Below are 20,345 nucleotides of genomic sequence, written 5' to 3'. Positions count from 1 at the left end.
AGTATTAGACGATATGCTTGAGCTTACTGGAATCATTCTTCACTTAAACAAAAAGACAGTGGGTATTATAATGTGTTAACTTGAGAGAGAAAGTAAATTTTTTTTTAAAGGCAGAAACAGGCAAAAAAATTGCTACCTCAGTTAGAGAAATTGCCTATGAGATCAGTATGGTTGACCACAATAACATAATGCTAACATAGTTAATATACTATATTTATATGATATGTGGTATATATTTTATATTGTGTAACTTTGGGAATTTTCAGGCAGTACTTAATTAAAAGGAAGAATATTTCTTCCAGTGGCTTCTGTGCTTTGCTAAATGTTTTGTGATACTGTGTGTTTACATGCTTTTCCAATATTATAGAGTAGATTTGGGAGGCGCAACAAAGATTTTTTGAATATTCATGATAATTTCAAACTTCACTTCAAAAAGAATAACTAAAGAAATTGGGGGTGGGGGTAGGGAAAGCCAGAAATAACAACCTTCACCCTGCAAACTCAAACGAAACTTGATCTAGACTTTGAAAAGACCATAAAAATGGAGGGAGTTTGGGCTAGGGAAGCACACAGATTGAGTTACTTCTGTTTATTGAAATTTCTTTATTTCAGAGCTTTAATAATGAACAACTGAAACATAGCCCCTTCCCCTCGTTTTGTTTCTGGTGTGGGAGATTGCTTTGAAACTGTTTGTGTCTATGTGTGGTACTTTGCCATTAAGCACTGTAAAAATAAGCAATAAATGTGTTGGAATGCTGGACTTGCCCCGTGCCTGCTGCTGTGGGGTTTCTTTGTGCCCTGTTTCCCTTCCCATTTGTCTTTTTATGTTCCTGCAATCCTGAGGGCGAAAAAAGAAGAGAAGCAAGGAGTCCCAATGATCTCCTGTCCTGCCTAGGCAGGAGCAAGAGTGTGTCTCATGGACTAAATGGAGGAATTCAGACCATCACAAGCAAGAGCATCCTGATGCTTTTTCTGAAAGATTATTTCAAGGCTTAGCATACTTTACCACATTGGTGTTTTCCTGGTAGTTGGTTGTTTATTTCTCTTTCCCTTCAGATTTTTCTTTGACTTTTAATTCATGTTCTTCTACGTAATCTCTTCCAGTCTGTACTAATTGTTTGAGCACTTCAAATATTTAAGAAAATGAATCCTAGCTATTCACAGCGATTCAATTACTGGGCTGTTTGTTGTTCGTCCATCAAACCTCCTGCATTTGGGTGGGATGTAACTGCCATCCCCATTTTTTTGTGTTGCTGCTCTTAGCTCATTTCATATTTTTTTTCCAATTTTGATCCTTTGGAATTCTCATAAGGATTTCTCATGTGAACGTCCATTATCTAACTTTGAGATTCCTGTGTTAGACACAACCTCAGCCAATGAAGAAGATAAAGACTGTGGAACTCAGAATTACTGGCTACTTAGAACTGATTAATTGCTTGATTTGTTAAGTGCAAACAAAGTCAAAAACTTAAGTTTGGTGCTTTTAAAAGGACCAGTTTCCTGAAGCTGGAAGTAATTATGAACCAAACCATGTGGGAAAAGAATGTAAAGCAAAAAATATGAAGGGCTGGGCATTGTTTAGAGCAGTTTTATACTGTTTGCCCCAACAAGTTCAGTTTCATAAGAAAGAAATGTTCATGGAAAAACCGTTTTACTGAGAGTGTAAGAGAAAACAGTAATAATGCATTGATAGAAAAGGTAGAAGTGTGCAGTAAATACATGGAGTTTTGTTCTGTTTGGACAAGACAAAAAAGTGCTTTCCTTAATATCAACAACAAAAATTCAAGCAGCAGATACCTAAGTTTATGTGCTTTAGAACTGATATGTCTGGACAACATTATTGAAAGAATTTCTAAAGAAGTAGCTGAGGACTTCTTGGACTGCTAGAGATTATTAATAAATCTTCAAATGCTAGGGGTTCTCCATATTCTTGGCAGAAAGTTGATCTACAGATACTTTAAAAGCAAAAAGGAATGACTCGTAAGCTTTTCAGCCCATTTTTGATTCTGAGAACAATAACATAATGGCCAAAAAAAAAAAGTAATACATATAGTTCCAATTAGGGTGCCTATTGAATAGGAAGCATTTTTGTTAGATGGGCCTGTTCTTCAAGTGGATGTCCATGAAGGTGCCTGGTATGCGTGAGATTGATTTATTTTCTTGATATGTTCCTCTTTGGACTGGATTTGCATATTTTGTGTTCTTTTACCCAGCCAGACTAGTTCTATGAAAACTGGGAAGCCTATGAAGAAAAGGTTCCGTTCTTTTTTTCCCCTCCACATCTGTAAGGTGGAACACTTACCTTGTTTGTAGTTCTTCACCACAGTAGCATTAACCTAATTATATGTTTGTTTTCCTGGGGTGGATATGGTTACAACTAGTTAACTTTACAAGTTTATATTAACTGTTGCTTGAGCAAAAATTTTTACAGTTGTTGCATTCATAAAATGGTAAATTTACTGTAGTAGCAAACCCCAATTCAGGGATTATCTGTAAGCTCATAAATGACATGGGGCCCTCCTGTTGCTTTATCCTCTTGGGAGAAGAGCGTATAAAAAGCCACATTTCATGTTCTTCCTTCAGAAAACTGTTCTAAAACTTAGAGACAAATTGTGTTAGTTTTGGCCAGCTTCTGCACTGGTAAACTTGTTAAGTTTCTAGTTACTGAATATCCTCCTGCAAAGACCACCTTACTCTCTGAATAACTTGGGAAAGTTGAATGGATTGGGCTATCTAAGCATAGATCATTCCCAAAATGTCAGTTAAAGAGGTTAGAAATACTGCATTAAGACCATTAAAGGAATTAGTCTCATTCTAATTTTAATTGGCTATACAGTTTACTGCAAGGACTAGATGTTCTGTAGGATCATGGGTTTTGATATCGATTTATGTTAGAACACTGGCGTTCATCATTGTATTCTTGATGTTGGTCGTAATGAACAAAGTACCAGCACACATTGTGGGAACAGGTGACTTGTTGCTGCCTGTCCTGAATCAAAGCATTACGGAGCTTAAACTGATGCACAAGTTGCCTCTGTTGGCAATCCCAGAGGCATGTACATGATCACCAAGCATCAACTCTTCTACACCGGCCTGGTTTGACATAGCTCCCTGCTTGCAGGCCAGTGCTGTTCCACCTCCAATGAGAAATCCACTTCCCTTTTGTTACCCTTTGGAAATATTTTAGAGAATCCCCATATGACGGTATAATGGGAATCAAGTGTATTGTGTATTCCAGCAAGGGAACATTATGCTGTTAATCAAGCCTGCCTCTGAAGCATGTCACTTACTCTGAGGAACACTCTTGCTATGGTGTCTAGACACAGCTTAGTTGTCAGCTCTTCATTTATATGAGGTAGTAGCTTGCTGTGAAAAGGTTTTGTAAATGGGATGTATGGGAAGGGATGGCTTACTTTATTCAATCTGCCTCTAAATTTGTCTTCTGCATTCCTGTAATGTGACCAGATACGTCAAAGCTTTGCTATCTGCATGTGTTAAGAATGCCATACATAAATTTTAAGAATATGTAGTAGGTCATCAAGGGAGGGAAGAGTTTGGTGGAACAGACACAGACAAATTTCTTGTGTGCTGGGGAAGGACAGTAAAACCAAGACATACTTCTAACAGCTGTGACTATAATCTACTAGGTAAGAAAACAATATTTCATTTAGGCTGAAAGAGAGCAGGATGCCTTAGTATTGTGCTTGAGAAGAATTTCCTAGCAGAAGAGAGGACGGTGACCTGCCAGGTAGTGACATGCTGTGAAACCATGATCCTTTCAGTCTCTACAGAGTTAATAGGCTAGAGGAACTCTAGGCGAGAGACACTGATAGAACCCCGTTGAATATAATCCAGAGGTGTATTTTGCTGTTCTGTTCCAAGTGTTATGACTGGAAAACTGACTATAAGTCTTACTTTGTAAAAATCATAAAATCATGGAGTTTGGGTTGGAAGGGACCTTTAAAGGTCATCTTGCCCAACCCCCCTGCAATGAGCAGGGACATCTACCACTAGATCAGGTTGCTCAGAGCCCTGTCCAACCTGACCTTGAATGTTTCCAGAGACGGGGCATTGACCCACCTCCCTGGGCAACCTATGCCAGTGTTTCACCACCCTCATTGTAAAAAAATTTTTTTCCTGATGTCCAGTCTAAATCTACTCTCTTTTAGTTTAAAACCATTACCCCTTGTCTTATCACAACAAGCCATGTTAAAGTTTGTCCCCGTCTTTCTTATAAGCCCCCTTTAAGTACTGGAAGGCCACAACAAGGTCTCCCCAGACCCTTCTCATCTCCAGGCTGAACAGCCCCAAATCTCTCAGCCTTTCCTCACAGGAGAGATGTTCCAGCCCTTGGATCATTTTTGTGGCCTCTTCTGGCCCTGCTCCAACAGGTCCTTGTCTTTCCCGTGCTGAGGGCTCCAGAGCTGGACACAGGACTCCCGGTGAGGTCTCACCAGAGCAGAGTAAAGGGGCAGAATCCCCTCCCTTGACTTGCTGGCCATGCTGCTAGGGATGCAGCCCAGGGTATGGTTGGCTTTCTGGGCTGCGACCGTACATTGTGAGCTCACATCCAGCTTTTCATCCGTCAGTACCCCCAAGTCCTTCTCGCAGGGCTGCTCTCAATCCCTTCATCCCCCAGCCTGTATTGATACCAGACGTTGCCCCAACCCAGGTGCAGGACCCTGTACTTGGTCTTGTTGAACCTCGTGAGGTTCACATGGGTCTGCTTCTTGATCCTGTCCAGGTCCCTCTGGATGGCATCCCGTCCATTGGGCATGTCGACTGCACCGCTCAGCTTGGTGTCATCTGTGAAGTTGCTGAAGGTGCACTCAAACCCACTGTCTGTGTTACTGGTGAAGTTATTAAAGAGTGCTGGTCCCAATACGGAGCACTGAGGAACATCACTTGCCACCTATCTCCATCTAGACATTGAGCCATTGACCACTACCCTCTGGATACGACCATCCAACCAATTCCTCATCCACTCCTCAATTCATCAGTCCACTCCTCAAATCCATATTTCTTCAATTTAGAGAAGGGTGTTGTGGTTTAAAGTCCTTCTAGGGGTGAAGGACAAGAAGGACTGAAGAATACACTTTTTCCCCAAGGAAGCATGAAATTGCTGGTGGCATCCTTGACAAATCTACATTGGAAAAGTACTCTAAAAGGACCCCAGAGCTGACAAGGGCTGGTGGGAGAGTTGGTGTTGTGTGTTGCTCATTGCAGTGAACAAAACATGATGAAGGCTACTTTGCAGCGGGAAGGTTGCTTACAGCTGCGTCTGATGTGCCATGTGAGGGAGGGAGTAGTGTAGCAGTTGTTGCTGTAAGATGTTTTTGAGGTTATGGATGTTTGAATTGAATTGTGAGGCTCAGATGAGGTTTTCTCTAGCTGCTTTTGAGAAAACCGAACAATTAAACATTAACTTTTATGAAATACTTTGTACTCTCATGTTACACAGAAGCCATGTGCTTCTCAGCAGAAACGTAAACAGACAGAAATGCTACTCCTGCCACGCGCTGCAGCCCCTGTCCTGCTTTGAGCAGCGAGAATCAGGACCACAAAGGGAGGGACATAAAACCGACAGAGCGTGCACATGCTGTTTCTTCCTTGTCTGCCATGCAATCTGTTCCAGCTCGTTAAAGAAGGATAAACTGAAAAGCCAACAAACAAAATGATTTTTAGTTGCATATTGAATGTGTTTGGCTGCTTCTGTTTGATTTCAGACCTTTTAATTTCTACTTAGAAATATCTTCCCCCTGGCTGTTTAAAAGGGCTAATCTTGAAGACCTCAAAAATGTGAGCAGTGTCCTATACAGCTGCAAAATGCTGAGTGCCTTCCTCCTGCTCCTTTTCACCCTCTTTTAGTGACCCTTTTTTTTTTTTTTTACATCACTGAAGGCAGAAATCCCCGAAGGTGGTTGGGTACTTTGACAGAGTCAGGGACTCTGATCTGTACAGGCTTCAAAGCTGTGGTTTATCATTACAGAACTCAGGCTCCGGTGGTTTTGTGAAGTGTTGCTATTTTGATGAATTAGCAAGAATGAGAGGATAGGATCTGTCCTGCTGAAAAATGAACCCTCTTTCAGTGCTCGGCCTTGGAGCTCTCCTTTAGCCTGTACAGCAAACATCTTAGAAAACCACTTCAGCATAGACTCTCTTGGAGAGCCAGGAATAACCTCCTTCTGATGTAGGACTGATCTTCAGTGAAGTTGAGGGTGATACAAGGTGAAGGGAAGTCTGATTAATTGGGCTGTTCACAATTCTTTAAGATAAACTTTAATCTCTGACTCATCATAGTTACACATGGCAGTTTGGATGTTGGTTGAATGGCCTTTTTGGACAAGCAGATGGTCTTTGAAGTGGAAGAAATAAAAGTTATCTTAGCAGAGCATTCAGTAGAACAATGTATGGAGTAAACAGGAGGGGTTTTTAATCTGGGTGGCTCTGCAGCTGTTCTTACTGTGAAGAGTTCTGGCTATTCTTAATTATTTACCATAAAGCAGTTTGGATTTTTGTTAGTTTTGTGAGGGCATGTTTAGTCACAGTGTTTGCAAGGGTTGCTCCAGGTCAGAGTTACCTTCTATATTTACAGTAAGGTTTATGGAGGAATCATTTTCCTTCCAATATGTAGCCTTCCTCTTCTTAAGAATTCAGTGTGGTACTTATTAGATTAATTGATGTCTGTCTGAATTCATGACATCTGTCTCTGATATAGGTCAGTGAAGACAGTTTTTTTTGGACTACTACTTCAGAAAGAAGAGAGAAAAATTCAGAGCCTTATGGCTATATACAGCATTTTGTAAAACTATTGTTAAACCCCATTACTCAGTTGTGAGGTCACCTCTATGTACCATCTAAAGCAGTTTGTTCATTGACCGATAGTTTTTTCCTCTCGATGTCAGTTCAGTCAGGGGCGGGAAGTTATTAAAGTCCTTGCCATATGCAGAGTCTTCTTTTTCTTTGGTTAAGAGGAGTTAAGTTGTTATTCCTTCCCAGGCTGTCCAGATCTTCCAAAGAGAAATTTAAAGGGCAACCGTTATTACCCTTACCCATCCGAAGTTACCGAAGAAACTGAAAAGGGAGGGTGTTGTGAACTGTCACAGAATCACAGAATAGTAGGGGTTGGAAGGGACCTCTGTGGGTCATCTAGTCCAACCCCCCTGCCGAAGCAGGGTCACCTACAGCAGGCTGCACAGGACCTTGTCCAGGCGGGTCTTGAATATCTCCAGAGAAGGAGACTCCACAACCTCCCTGGGTAGCCTGTTCCAGTGCTCCGTCACCCTCAGAGGGAAGAAGTCCTTGTTAAAGATTTGCTGTCAGGTAGCCAAGAGCTTTTTCCAGGTGGGATTTACTCCTCTAAGGTTTGGTCTCTGCCAGTTACCTGTGAAACAGATCTGCTTTTCTTTGCGGGAAAATAAAAACGACCAGACCAAAGATTCACCTGCCCTTATGTCTTTTCTCAAGGTGCTCGCTAGAATTGTTTAGGGAAGGAGAAAAATACACCAGTGTGAAGTGATCCTTGCTTCAGTGTCGCTCTTCAGCCTCCAAGGAGAAGAAGGTTTGGTATTCCCGAGTTGGGGATGCTGTTAGACCTCTTAATAGCTTTTGATCCCATCTATATATCTGGCTTCTGTAACATACTGATGTAAAGAAATCTACCAATTACCTGCATGTTACAGGAAAGAAGAGCTTCATTCTGTCAGTGTTGTAGTGCCTTTAGGATCATTTTGGTTGATGTGATGATATGGGGAATAGTGAATAATAAATCACTGTTGATCTTTTCCATAGCATTCTGCTGTGCTGATGTGCTCTCTTATCAGCTTAACACTGTGAGTTTCTCTGAAATGAAGTGTTCCATAGCCTGGCTGTGTTTTGCAATGAAATGAGCTACATTTCTGAGAAGAATTTTGGTGATTAAAACCTTAGTGTAACAGATTTTCTCATTTGGCATTTAAAACTGCTAAGCACTAGATTCTGACATTCAAATCTACTAAACTATAGTATCCACAGACTTCAAACTGTAATTTTGGCTGTGATGCTTCAGGAATTCTTAGTTGATCTTTTTTTCCGACAGCTGTAGGCTTTCGGGGAGTATCTTTGTTTCAGAGGTACCGATTCCGCCTAGTCTGAACACGGGATACCTGGATTCTGATTGGGTTGAATTATTTATTCACATCTCTTTAGCACTTATTTGTCACATGGTTCAGGGCTCTTGAAGGCAGGGGGGTCCAAGAGTTCTGGTCGCTGTTTAAACATCAATTCCTCCATGCTCAGGGGTGGTGCATCCCCCTGAGAAAGAAATGTAGAAAAGGAGGCAGGAGACCTGCATGGATGAGCAAGGAGCTTCTAGCAGAGCTCAGGTGGAAGAGGAAAGTCCATGGAATGTGGAAAGAGGGACAGGCCATTTGCAAAGAGTACAGGAATGTGGTCAGAGCGTGCAGGGATGTGACGAGGAAGGCCAAGGCCCACCTGGAATTGAATCTGGCAAGGGATGTCAAGGACAACAAGAAGGGCTTCTTCAAGCTCAGGAAGTGTGGGCTGGATGAGTGGTTGGTGAGGTGGATTGGGAACTGTCTGAATGGCAGAACTCAGAGGATTGTCATCAGCGGCGCTGAGTCTAGTTGGAGGCTGGTATCTAGTGGTGTCCCCCAGGGGTCAGTACTGGGCCCAGCCTTGTTTAACTTCATCAACGACCTGGATGAAGAGTTAGAATGTACCCTCAGCAAGTTTGCTGATGACATGAAACTGGGAGGAGTGGTAGATACAGCAGAAGGCTGTGCTGCCATTCAGCGACACCTGGACAGGCTGGAGAGTTGGGCAGAGAGGAACCTGATGAAGTTCAACAAGGGCAAGTGCAGGGTCTTGCAGCTGGGGAGGAACAACCCCATGCATCAGAACAGGCTTGGGGCGGACCTGCTGGATAGCAGCTCTGTGGAGAGGGACCTGGGTGTCCTGGTGGATGACAGGTTGACCATGAGCCAGCAGTGTGCCCTGGCTGCCAAGAAAGCTACAGGTTCTTGGGGAGCATTAGGAGGAGTGTGGCCAGCAGGTCGAGGGAGGTTCTCCTTCCCCTCTACACTGCCCTAGTGAGGCCTCATCTGGAGTACAGTTCTGGGCTCCCCCGTTCAAGAAAGATGAGGAGCTTCTGGAGAGAGTCCAGCGGAGAGCTACAAGGATGATGAGGGGACTGGAGCATCTCTCCTACGAGGAGAAGCTGAGGGAGCTGGGCTTGTTCAGCCTGAAGAAGAGAAGGCTGAGAGGGGACTTTATAAATATCTGAAGGGTGGGTGTCAGGAGGATGGGGCCAGACTCTTCAGTGGTGCCAGTGACAGGACAAGGTGCAATGGGCACAAACTGAAGCACAGGAAGTTCCATCTGAACATGAGGAAGAAATTCTTCACTCTGGGGGTGATGGAGCCCTGGCACAGGCTGCCCAGGGAGGTTGCGGAGTCTCCTTCTCTGGAGATATTCAAGACCCACCTGGACAAGGTCCTGTGCAGCCTGCTGTAGGCGACTCTGCTTCGGCAGGGGGGTTGGACTAGATGACCCACAGAGGTCCCTTCCAACCCCTACCATGCTGTGATTCTGTGAAGTACGTCAGTAGCAAACGGAAGACTAGGGATAATGTGGGGCCGCTGCTAAACGTGGTGGGTGTTCTAGTGACAGAGGATACAGAGAAGACAGAGTTACTGAATGCCTTCTTTGCTTCAGTCTTCAGTGCCAAGGCAGGCCCTCAGGAATCCCAGGCCTGGGAGAGGGACCAGCGGAGGGCTACGAGGATGATGAGGGGTCTGGAGCGTCTCTCCTACGAGGAAAAGCTGAGGGAGCTGGGCTTGTTTAGCCTGAAGAACAGAAGGCTGATAAATATCTTCAGGGTGGGTGTCAGGAGGATGTGGTCAGACTCTTTTCAGTGGTGCCAGTGACAGGACAAGGGGCAATGGGCACAAACTGCAGCATAGGAAGTTCCAGCTGAACATGAGGAAGAACTTCTTCCCTCTGAGGGTGACGGAGCACTGGAACACGCTGCCCAGAGAGGCTGTGAAATCTCCTTCTCTGGAGATATTCAAGACCCACCTGGACAAGGTCCTGTGCGGCCTGCTGTAGGTGACCCTGCTTCGGCAGGGGGGTTGGACTAGATGACCCACAGAGGTCCCTTCCAACCCCTACCATGCTGTGATTCTGTCTCTCCTGGACCTACGCTGCTGGATTCATTATACTACAAATAGAAGAACACTGTTCCCCATCCAAAGGAAGCTTTGGCTGTTTGCAGATGTAACAGATGAGGGTTGGTGATGAAGACTTTAAGGGTTACAGCAACAAAATTGTGACATTTCAATTTATCTTCTTGCATTCCTTCATTTGGCTGAAAATGGATGTGACAGGTGAGCGTTTTATTTCCCATCAGACTTAGTTGGCTCACTTTTAATGGCCACTGTGCTAACAGTGAGTTTTGGGAGGTATTTAGATAATTGCAGCATTTACTTTTTGCAAGTTAACTTTTACATGTTCTGATATTAGGGAGCACCATCATTTCTGACTTTTGGGAAAATAGAGTTTATTTAGACATTCTTTAGACAGTTCTTTCAGAAAGCAGTTCAGGTAGGAATCCCAATTAACTGCTGAGGGGGTTTTTATTCACCAAGTGAGTCCTAACACATCCCCTCTCTAAATAAGTGACTGTCTTCCATTAGGTCATCCTTGTCTCTTATCTGTAAAACTAGAATGATGGTCATCTTCATGTTTTGTGGTTGTGGGTTGTTTTTTTTCCTTTCTTTGGTAAACAGCTGCCATCTGTGAAAATAAAATTTCTGTATTTCATGCTTTTTGTTTAGTCTAATGATTGGTATTTCAGCCAGTTGTTTTCTCCTTTCCATGTTTCTTTAAAGACACAAACAAACCCTCAAATGGACTGTTTTCTTTACTCCCTATCTGTGTCTATTTGAACACAATTCTGCTTTTTCTCTGTTCTACTAGTCTTAAAGGGAAGATGTAACCGAAACAATTTTTTTAAAAAGAGGAAGACTTATACATAACAAAGGAGATGGGAAGATCAGGCAGTTGCTTAGTTCTAGGAGGAGTGTGCAGCATGAGGTCACATACAAAAAATAGCATGGGCTTTTCTTGAATTTTTTTTTTTTGTCTATAGCCTTTGAATCTGGTTTTATAAACTCAGCATTTAGTTTCTTTATTTACTTATTTAAAACAAACAAATAAAAACTTTCTGGCTTGACAACTTCTGATTCTATTGTCCACAAGGATCCCAACACTTTTTTAGGAGTTGATAAAAGATTATTGACTGAGGAGCTACAGGCAGGGGTGTTGCATTCAGTGGAATAGAAGAGACGGCACAATGGTACAGTTCTTTTTGATGCACAGGTCATTTATGGCGGTATTTCATAAGACGTTTATGCATTTAGCACTGCTGAGACTAATCTGAAATTCCTTCCGCTGTCTAATTCCAAGATGGAAATGTCTGGTTGGTTCTTTTTGTTTATCTCTGTCATCCTTCTGGCACTCCACACACACACCCCCCCCCCCCCAGTATGTGAAAGACCAGGAATGGAATTTAGTAAGGAAGTAGGATCCTGGTGCCTTTTTTGTGGCTGGAAACCTCTTCAGTGTGTTTGTGCAGAGATGACATTTCAGAAAGGGTGAACGGCATTGCCAGTGGTTGTCAGCTTTCAGTGCCCCTCTGCCTGGCATGCATTTCCACAGGGTAGCTTTGACTTCACGTCGCATCTTCATTCAGGGCTATGGAGGTGGGTCATGGGTTTTGGTGGAATGCCTTTAAAACTTTGTTTTCCTGGGCCAGTTTAATATAACCTAATCTTCTTCAGCTGGTGTTCTTGAGTAGTCCAAATAAATAAATAAAAATATGTGTTGATTATCTTCGCTGTTAAGAAATTAATTTCACAAGACGCCACAAATCTCAGTGGAGAAGTAGAACGGGGCATTTTTTTTAGCGTGCATCGTATCTTTTCAGAAAGAGGGATTTGGGCCATCTCTCCTTCTATTCAGTCACCCAGCCTCCGTGAGGAATTTGCTTACATACCAAAGTAACATTTGAAAATATTTAGATCTATTTAGCTGGCTATAGTGTGATAGATGCATTTCCTGTCTCTCTCAGTGTGAGCATTCTGCTTTTGCTCTTCTTTCTATCTCCTCATTCCTTTCTTTGGTTTGTTTAATTTTTCCTTAGCTGGAACTAGAAAAATTGCAGATATCACATGATCAGGCCGTGTAATTCTTTCAACCAAAGTTTGGAAACTTCTAACTGAGCTATAATCAGAGTTCCTTAAAGTTTTGTCTCAGTGTTTCCTAAACCGTGCTATGCTCCTGTTGAACGTGGAGCTCCAGCCACATACCAAGGGGAAGGTTCATCAGCTCATCTTCTTTCCATAGTGTCTTGTAGGTTCTGCCTGTCAAAGTGATATAATAATCATGTCATTTAGAATCATAGAATAGTTTGGGTTGGAAGGGACCTTTAAAGGTTATCTTGTCCAGCCCCCCTACAATGAGCAGGGACATCTACCACTAGATCAGGTTGCTCAGAGCCCCATCCAACCTGACCTTGAATGTTTCCAGGGATGGAGCATTGACCATCTCCCTGTGCAACCCATTCCAGTGTTTCACTGCCTTCATTGTAAAAAACTTCTTCCTTATACCCAGTCTAAATCTGCCCTCTTTTAGTTTAATACCTTTACCCTTTGTCCTATCACAACAGACCCTGCTAAAAAGTTTGTCCTCATCTTTCTTACAATCCCCCTTTAATTACTGGAAGGCCACAATAAGGTCTCGATGGAGCCTTCTCTTCTCCAGGCTGAACAGCCCCAACTCTCTCAGCCTTTCCTCACAGGAGAGGTGCTCCAGCCCTTGGATCATTTTTGTGGCCTCTTCTGGCCCTGCTCCAACAGGTTCCTGTCTTTCCCGTGCTGAGGGGCTCCAGAGCTGGATGCATGACTCCAGTATATTTACTTAAAAAAGTCAGATATGCAAATACATTTTTCAGTCCCCTGCTGTTACTGTGCATGGGAATTGACTACTATATAAGTGAAAGCTGCTGCTGTTGTTAATGACTTCTCTTTCTCTGACTCAGCTGCAGTAACTGAAGGAGAATGCAAGCTGCATCACCAGACCTGCTAAAGGTGCCTTCGCATGCCTTGAAGTGAGCTGGCAGTAACTGCTGTGAGGCTGACAGTCTGTAATGAAGGGGAGAATTGATGGAGCACTTACTTTCTCTTCATCTCTTTAAGAGAAGTCCTTGCCAGTTGGGAAGGGGGGGTTGGTTTATGGTTTTGTTTTCAGGGGTTTTCCTCTCAAATGGGATATGTTACTTCGTAAGGGTATGAGATATTATGAAAAAACATATTGAGGACTGGAAGCTGTCTATTTATTAGACTCTAAGTGATACACAAAACAAAAACCATTCGAAGATCTGTGACTCCTTGATATTAATTGAAATATAAACAAATTTGCACCCCAGCCACTGCAGTTTTTTAGTGTCTTGTTTGGAGCAGTCCCACAGTTTTGAAGCAAATGTCATCATTGTATCCTACTGTAAGCTGAGTTCACAGCCTGATTTTGAAATGTAGCCCTGGACATATTTTGGGGAAACAAAACTGAAAGCTTTATTCTAGGAGTTTGCCAAATGCAAAAATATTCAACTGGGGATACAAGGGTCCAAACTAAAACTTAGCCTTTTGGCCAGCATTGAGCTATGTATGCGATCGATATATCTGGCCCTGGGAACCTGACGGGAATCCTGTCTAGAGTAAAATGCCCTGAATCTCATGTAGTGTAGATATGGGGTCTTAGCATTAACTGCTTTGATCAAGTGATCTGCCAAATTACTTGGTAATATTATTTCATTATTAGTTCATAATAACCGTTGTGTTTTACGTGCCCTTTATCTCACATTCTTACCACGTCTCCTGTACATTCTTCAGGTATCATGACATACACTTTGTAGATCTGCTTAATAGGTGTAAGACTCAGGTTATTTTGGACAAAAGAAACCCCAAGGCCAAAGGTCAACCTAGAGAGCACATTGCCAAAAAACTCCTTTTCCTTCTTTCAGAAATGTACCAGTACACATATTGTGTGCAAGAGTAACAGCAAGAGAAATCAGTCCTCAGATAAGATGATCTCAGGCAGATGAAGGTTTTCAGTTTTTACAATCCACAATTTAAATTCCATCTGGAAGGCAAAGAGGCAAAGTCTGTCTCGTAAAGTAGATTTTGTAATATTCAATTACGTGAGCTTAGTTGCGGATGTTTTTTTAAGTAGTCCAAACACTGAGTTTGTATTACTAATTTCTTTTTCTTAAATGGATTTAGATTCCAGTCCTATGAGGATGACATATTGTCCCTGATCAAGACATGATGAAGGATTTAACCATGGTGACGTTTTCATATTTGAGATTAAAAGAAGAGACAAATCTGCCAAATGCAAGCAGAAGGAAAAATGTTGCTATTTTTTCTAAATCCTCTGAAAGCAGCTGGATTTTTAACTTACACAAGTTGTGAAATTTTGTTAAGATTGATGTCTGCATAACAGTGTAGAGAAGCACAGAAAATCTTAAGAATTCAGGATGTGTGCTAGTCTTGTAGGAGAAAAGTCAGGAGAAAAAAAAAAGCAAGAATGCATTTTCTTTTTAGTGGAATAAGCCAATTATTTCCCTTTAACTTCACCCTCATGCAGGCACTTGTTTATAAACTGCAGATGTTTACAGTTACTGACTATGAATTGTTTCACTCATTTATTCTGCATAAATTTATTATCTTACTGGGTTTTTTCTGCACAAAATCTGAGCAAAATTTAAGGTTCTGTGGTGTCATCTAGTTATATCCTTTCTGCTGTCTCCACCAGCTCTGTAACTACCTCAACCCAACTGATGCTTTCAGTGTAGCTAGGAGCATGAGAATCAGGAGCTGGAATAGATGTGGTTGGACCTGGAAGGTGTAGAGGAGATTTGCATCCTTGTGCCATAACAGTCATGATAGCCCTGGCTGGCTTACTGCAGCAGCTTTCCTTGTGATCCTTGGATTCCAGGCACAGTAAGGCAGCTAGTGAGATGAAGCTGTTGAGTAGTAAAGCACTAAGTAAGTAATATTGTTTGGTTTGGTGCATAGTTCTTGACCCATCTGTTGTAAACAGCATTGAGGATTATAAAACGAGAATCAAACATAAGCTGTTGTAGTGCTGTGTTTTGGTAAAGGCAGCCTTTGCAGAATGTACTTTTAGTAATAGTGCTTCTTCCATTTGGAAATAAGAACCATAATTAAAGAAGTAGCAATACATGCAGCAGTGTAAAAAAAATTGTCATCAGATATGAAGGAGATGCTTATTCATGCACTTCAGTTCTGCACACATTTTTGTTACAGAACTGTGTACCTGCCAACAGCAGTGTGATTTTACAAAGCTGGATTTGTTTGAAAAATGTGTAGTTCTCTATAGGACGCTTCATATGGGATGTTTTGCAGTCTGATTTATGGAAGAGCAATCTCTGCGAGATCTGTGACTCTTGCAGGGAAAAAAAAACCACAAAGCGAATTTATATATCTAAAATGATGTTAGCTTGGATAGTTTCATGAGGTAGCAGAATGGGAGACAGCAAGGCTGTTTTGCTTTGAGTTACACCTAATGTAGGCTTATCATTATGAGCATGCTGACAATGACAGTGTGTAGTGTGTAATCTGAAGAAATCGAACAAATAAAATGTGTTCCTAGATGGATTTAAAATGCAGTGCGCCCATTTCCAGTTTTATGTAGCCTGTTGGCTCAATATGTGGCTAGAAGAAAGGAGATGAGTGAATGTTGAATGATACGAGATGGCAGCTACAATTGGCTTACGAGAATTGTTCTGCCTCTGGCACTCTGGATCATGAACTTCATCACATCCAAGAAATGTTAACAGCTCGGCCCCTCGGGCTTCAGCAGCTCGGAGTATCTTTGTGGGTTGTGTAACTGACAGCTTCGCTGTCAGTATGCGGCACTGCCTGGCATTCCATGCAACTCAAATGTATCAGGGTTTCAGCCTTCGTCTGCAGAAACACCACGATGGGCATCTGAGTGACATTTTAATTTGATAATGAAAGCGCCATTAAATCAGAAGAGAGAAAAATGACTGTGTTTGTGGCACAAGATACTTTGTGTGACCACTGAGGTCATTTGAGAAAGGCCTGCTGTTGAAATGGTTATACAAGTTTGCCAGCAGTGACTCACTACCATGGTGGCTACAGATAAATTCCACTTGCTTTCTACTTATTTTTGAAGATTTTGGTATTAGGGGCTTCTGTGTGTTGCTTAAACAATAAAACTGCAGCAACACTGAAGTTTGCTTGATAAAGATGAAGATTTCCCACATTTCTTCATATCTGAAATGCTGCAGCCAGCTGTGATCTGTACGCCCCGCTGTCCCTTTTGACTGTGTCAGAAGGGGGTTTATTTCCACACCATTAAAACCTTCTGTTTTCCAAAGAGATTCTGGATGGAGTCAGAACACAAATCATTCAGTGAAAGTCATCGGAATTCAAACTTCTAGGTGCTCACTTCTTACATGCTTTCTCATCTCTCTCATTTAGAGATATGTATTGTAATATCACCTGTGGAAACTGAACTTCTGCATTTGGGTTGTGCTAGATGATGTTAAACCTGTATCTATCTTTCCATGTCGATATATTTAGAGAAATCTAAACTTTGCTGTAAATAATTGACAGTGTAAATAGTCAAATGTATTGTTCTGCCATCCTATCGATGAGGAATTGTGATAGTAAAATATTACATGTTTTGACCAAAACTGTGCAGGAAATCTGTGGCAGAATTAGAATCAGGTCCATGGTCTTAAGCTTTTCTGGTGCTTTTCAGCTGCAAATCTTAAGGAATTAAATGCTTACAGTGACTTTTTATTTTCTCCAGTTTATTTCCTTTTCCAGGTGTTGAAGGTTACATTTTTATTTCCCAGAAATAGATTTAATTCTTTACAAACTATAGATTTAGGAGGTTTTGTACTGTATGTAGCTAATTGTAAAATTAACTGTCCATCTATTGATCACACAGTTGGAACTGGCCTAGTGGTCTCCTGGGAAGTGACCCCAGAACCAGTACAAGGATAGTTACTAACAGTTCAGCATGGAGTTACTGTCACTCAGATACGTCATTTTGTCAGCTGGAGTTCTGTTTGCACCACTGCTCACAGTCACCCCAGGACCTCGTCTTCAGCTCAGGGGTCCACTCGCTTGAAACTCTGAATCCATGCTCATTGCATTTAGCAGTATTTTGCTAGTTAAGTGGTATTGGTGATGTGTATTTTGGTGATGCCTGGAGAATAAATCCTGGTTGTGATAATAATGGGCTCTTCAAAAATTATTTTTGTGGATCTGCTCTGTGGATCTGTACTGTCATCTTCATTTGACTCCTCCTGTTGACCTATAGGAACAAACCTTTCATTACTAGCCTACTGCTAACAAACCGGTGTAGCAAATACCACGTTATCAATCGCCTCTTTGTAGTAGTTAACACTTGCAGCTTCCACTGAATGTGGAGCATGTAGCTGTAAATGCATTTTTTGGAGGAAGGAATATTAATAGTTCTCATACCACAACTGACATTAAGGTATCTAATGTTACTTAGAAAGCACAAGTGAGTTAACCGTTGCAATGTTTTCGTGAAATGGATGAATGTAAAAATTTTCCAGGTGATGAACAGGGACACAAAGAAAATTGAATGTTTTTACCAGATCACTTGGTAGATCTATGGTAAAAGTATGTACTGGACTTACATATCTTTTCTTGAGTTGCCAATCTTATTTCTGTACAAAAACTAAATGAAAAAAACCCTAATATTTTGAATTTGGCCCCGAAATCACTAGGCAAGCTGAATTAAGACACATCCCAACAGAACAGCAGTGTGTCACCTGCTCCAAATACTGGAAACATTGCATCTCTTGATGATAGTCTGTCAGAACTGCTTGGCAGTTTGTTTCAAATGCTTGAAAGGTATCTTCTAAATAATACTCTAAATAGTACGTCTCTATGATTCTAACTTTGATAATACTTTAGAAAAATAGCCAAAGTGGTGTTTATGTTTCCTTCATTTTGAAAGGTTTAAGGCTAAAATGGTATCTTGATATTTTTCTTCCATGAGCTTTACCTTCCTAGGTATGAAAGTCTTTCAGCAAAAACTAGTGGTTTAGTGGTATTTCAGATATCGTTAACCCTATCCTTTGTTTCTTATTCTCCTGTGATGCTATATTGCAACAAATAAATGCCTATCTGTGTTTGCTAGTATTCCTCACAGGTGTTTTTCAGAAAAGCTATAAGGAAAAAAAATAACTTGGATGATTGCAAAGGCCAGTTCATAGCCAGGAGAGTCCTGACTCTGCTTATTTTTTTCACAGGCCTCCAGAACTGGCATCAAAGTATGCAAATTTCTCTGAAGGAGTGTGCAAGCCTGGGTATGCATCAGCGCTCATGACTGTCATCTTCCCAAAGTAAGTAATTACTTTACTGGGTTTTTTTTCCCCTCTTTCCCTGATGACTTTTCATCCTTCAGGCTGGGTGATCTGCAGAGATTGTCTTGAAAAGTGTCATTCCTCTGTCACTTGGTTGGTTTAAGGGGAGTCCGGTGTTGAAATTCAGGGCTATTTGAGCGGTCAGTGGCAACGGCTTAATTGATTTCAGTCTGACTAGGAGCTTGCTCAGAGTAGAGAGGTTTGTGTGTTGAATAACAAAACAAATTATATTGTCAGTGCATGATACAGATGTGTGGTCAAGCTCACTGCTGGTACAAGAAGGTGCAATCCCTAAGAACTTTCGGTCATGAAGTGACAGATTAAGTTGGCTGGAGTAGCAAAGTGTGGTGTGTTTTGTTTTTTCTTTTTAACTTGGGAGGACAGAGTAAAGCATCCCTCAGGTGCCTGAAAGCATTGCAATAGTGTTTTCCAAAGAGTCTAAGACATGTTATTAACAAGTCCTGCATCTTCCTGTGTTGAGAAGTTACTGTGAGCTGAAGTCTTACTTGTTTCTTCAGAATTTGTTTCCCTCTGAAAGGGTGGAAAGTTGCAGTACTATTTGATAGCTCTCAGAAATGAGGAATGTAGTCATAACAGGTCAACCAAAACTTACCTTTACATTTGGCTTATGGCTTTCTTTAATGCACCATGTGGCTTCTGCATTTCACAGAGTTTGTAGACTTGCTGGAAGACAGTTCAGAAGATAGATTGGCAAGAACATTATACTGTTGGGGCTCAAGGATCTCAGTTTTGTTCATCAAAAGGAAAATTTGTCCGAATGGTTATTTGACCTTTGTACAAGCTTCTAATGCATGTGGAAAAGATCTTTTAGTGCAGTGACCTCTTTGGCAAAAGAGGTAGTGGACTTTTTAACACAACTGGTACTTCTAAAAGAGATATTTTATTTCTTTCAAGGAGGGAATTTCCATGACTTGCACATGTAGAAGTTAGGTTGGGTGACCATGGCCTTCAGGCCAAGCCTGAAACTGCTGGTATCATCTTTCTTTGTTTTTATTGGCAAACGTGGTATCTGCAAACTTTAAAAATTAAAAATAAAAATCTGACATTGCCGTGTAACAAGCAGATACTACAGCCAGGCCTTAAAACCAAAACACTTAAGTTTTGAGACTATGTTCTCCATCGCCAGTGTAAAACAATGAATTATCAGTGTTATCTTCTGAGTGAATTTTGGAACTCTGGTTAGAATGTAAATAAATACCAGAACTGAAAGTAGGTAGACTGTCATCCTCTTCTTTAAAGAACTTTGAGTGCTTTTAAATCTGTGTTTGTGTACATATTAAATATAAATAGTATAGAAGAGGAATTTAAGGTACTTTAACTGTGGTAAGATGTCTGAAGCTAAAGCCTTCCTTTCTTTATACAACTGAAACTTAACTGCCCTTTCCAAGGCATGGGTGTTGGTACATATTGATTCTGCAGAGATAAATTATGTGCACTGCGGAAGGTAGACTGTTAAGAACAGTTATTAAGGCCAGAAAAATACCATTAATAGTCCCTTACCCTGATTTATTTCATGACACAGGACGTGATGTTTTCTTCCAGTAAATTCAGCATGGATCACAGGCTACTTAGCTTGATTTAAAGGTTTCAATTTATGGAGAACCTGGTAATAATGTGCTACGTTATTCCAATGGATAAACTCATTGCAAAAATATTCATCTTATTTAAATTTTAAATTTATTTAAGACTTTGGCTTCAAGAAGGAGGGTTTTTGCCTGCTAGAATCCAAAGTGTTATTTGTTCTCTCCCTCAGTAGCTACTTCCAGGTCGCTGTTCAGTCACCTTGTCCCAGTAGCTGACTGCATTGAAC

General features: G+C 41.4%; 1 protein-coding gene across 8 annotated transcripts in view; it reads left to right on the top strand.

Annotated features, from left to right (window-relative positions):
* The window catches only part of ST3GAL3 (ST3 beta-galactoside alpha-2,3-sialyltransferase 3), a 194,609-nt gene that overhangs the window by 52,859 nt on the left and 121,405 nt on the right, over window positions 1–20,345 (top strand). For all 8 annotated transcript variants that reach the window (XM_075424678.1, XM_075424674.1, XM_075424671.1 and 5 more), the window contains one exon: window positions 18,401–18,493. In XM_075424678.1, coding sequence (XP_075280793.1) covers window positions 18,401–18,493 — 93 coding nt within the window. The remainder of the gene's footprint in view (window positions 1–18,400; window positions 18,494–20,345) is intronic.

Source organism: Opisthocomus hoazin, chromosome 6, assembly GCF_030867145.1.
Source record: "Opisthocomus hoazin isolate bOpiHoa1 chromosome 6, bOpiHoa1.hap1, whole genome shotgun sequence".
In the NCBI taxonomy this organism is placed as follows: domain Eukaryota; kingdom Metazoa; phylum Chordata; class Aves; order Opisthocomiformes; family Opisthocomidae; genus Opisthocomus; species Opisthocomus hoazin.
This window is presented reverse-complemented; position numbering and strand designations above follow the sequence as displayed.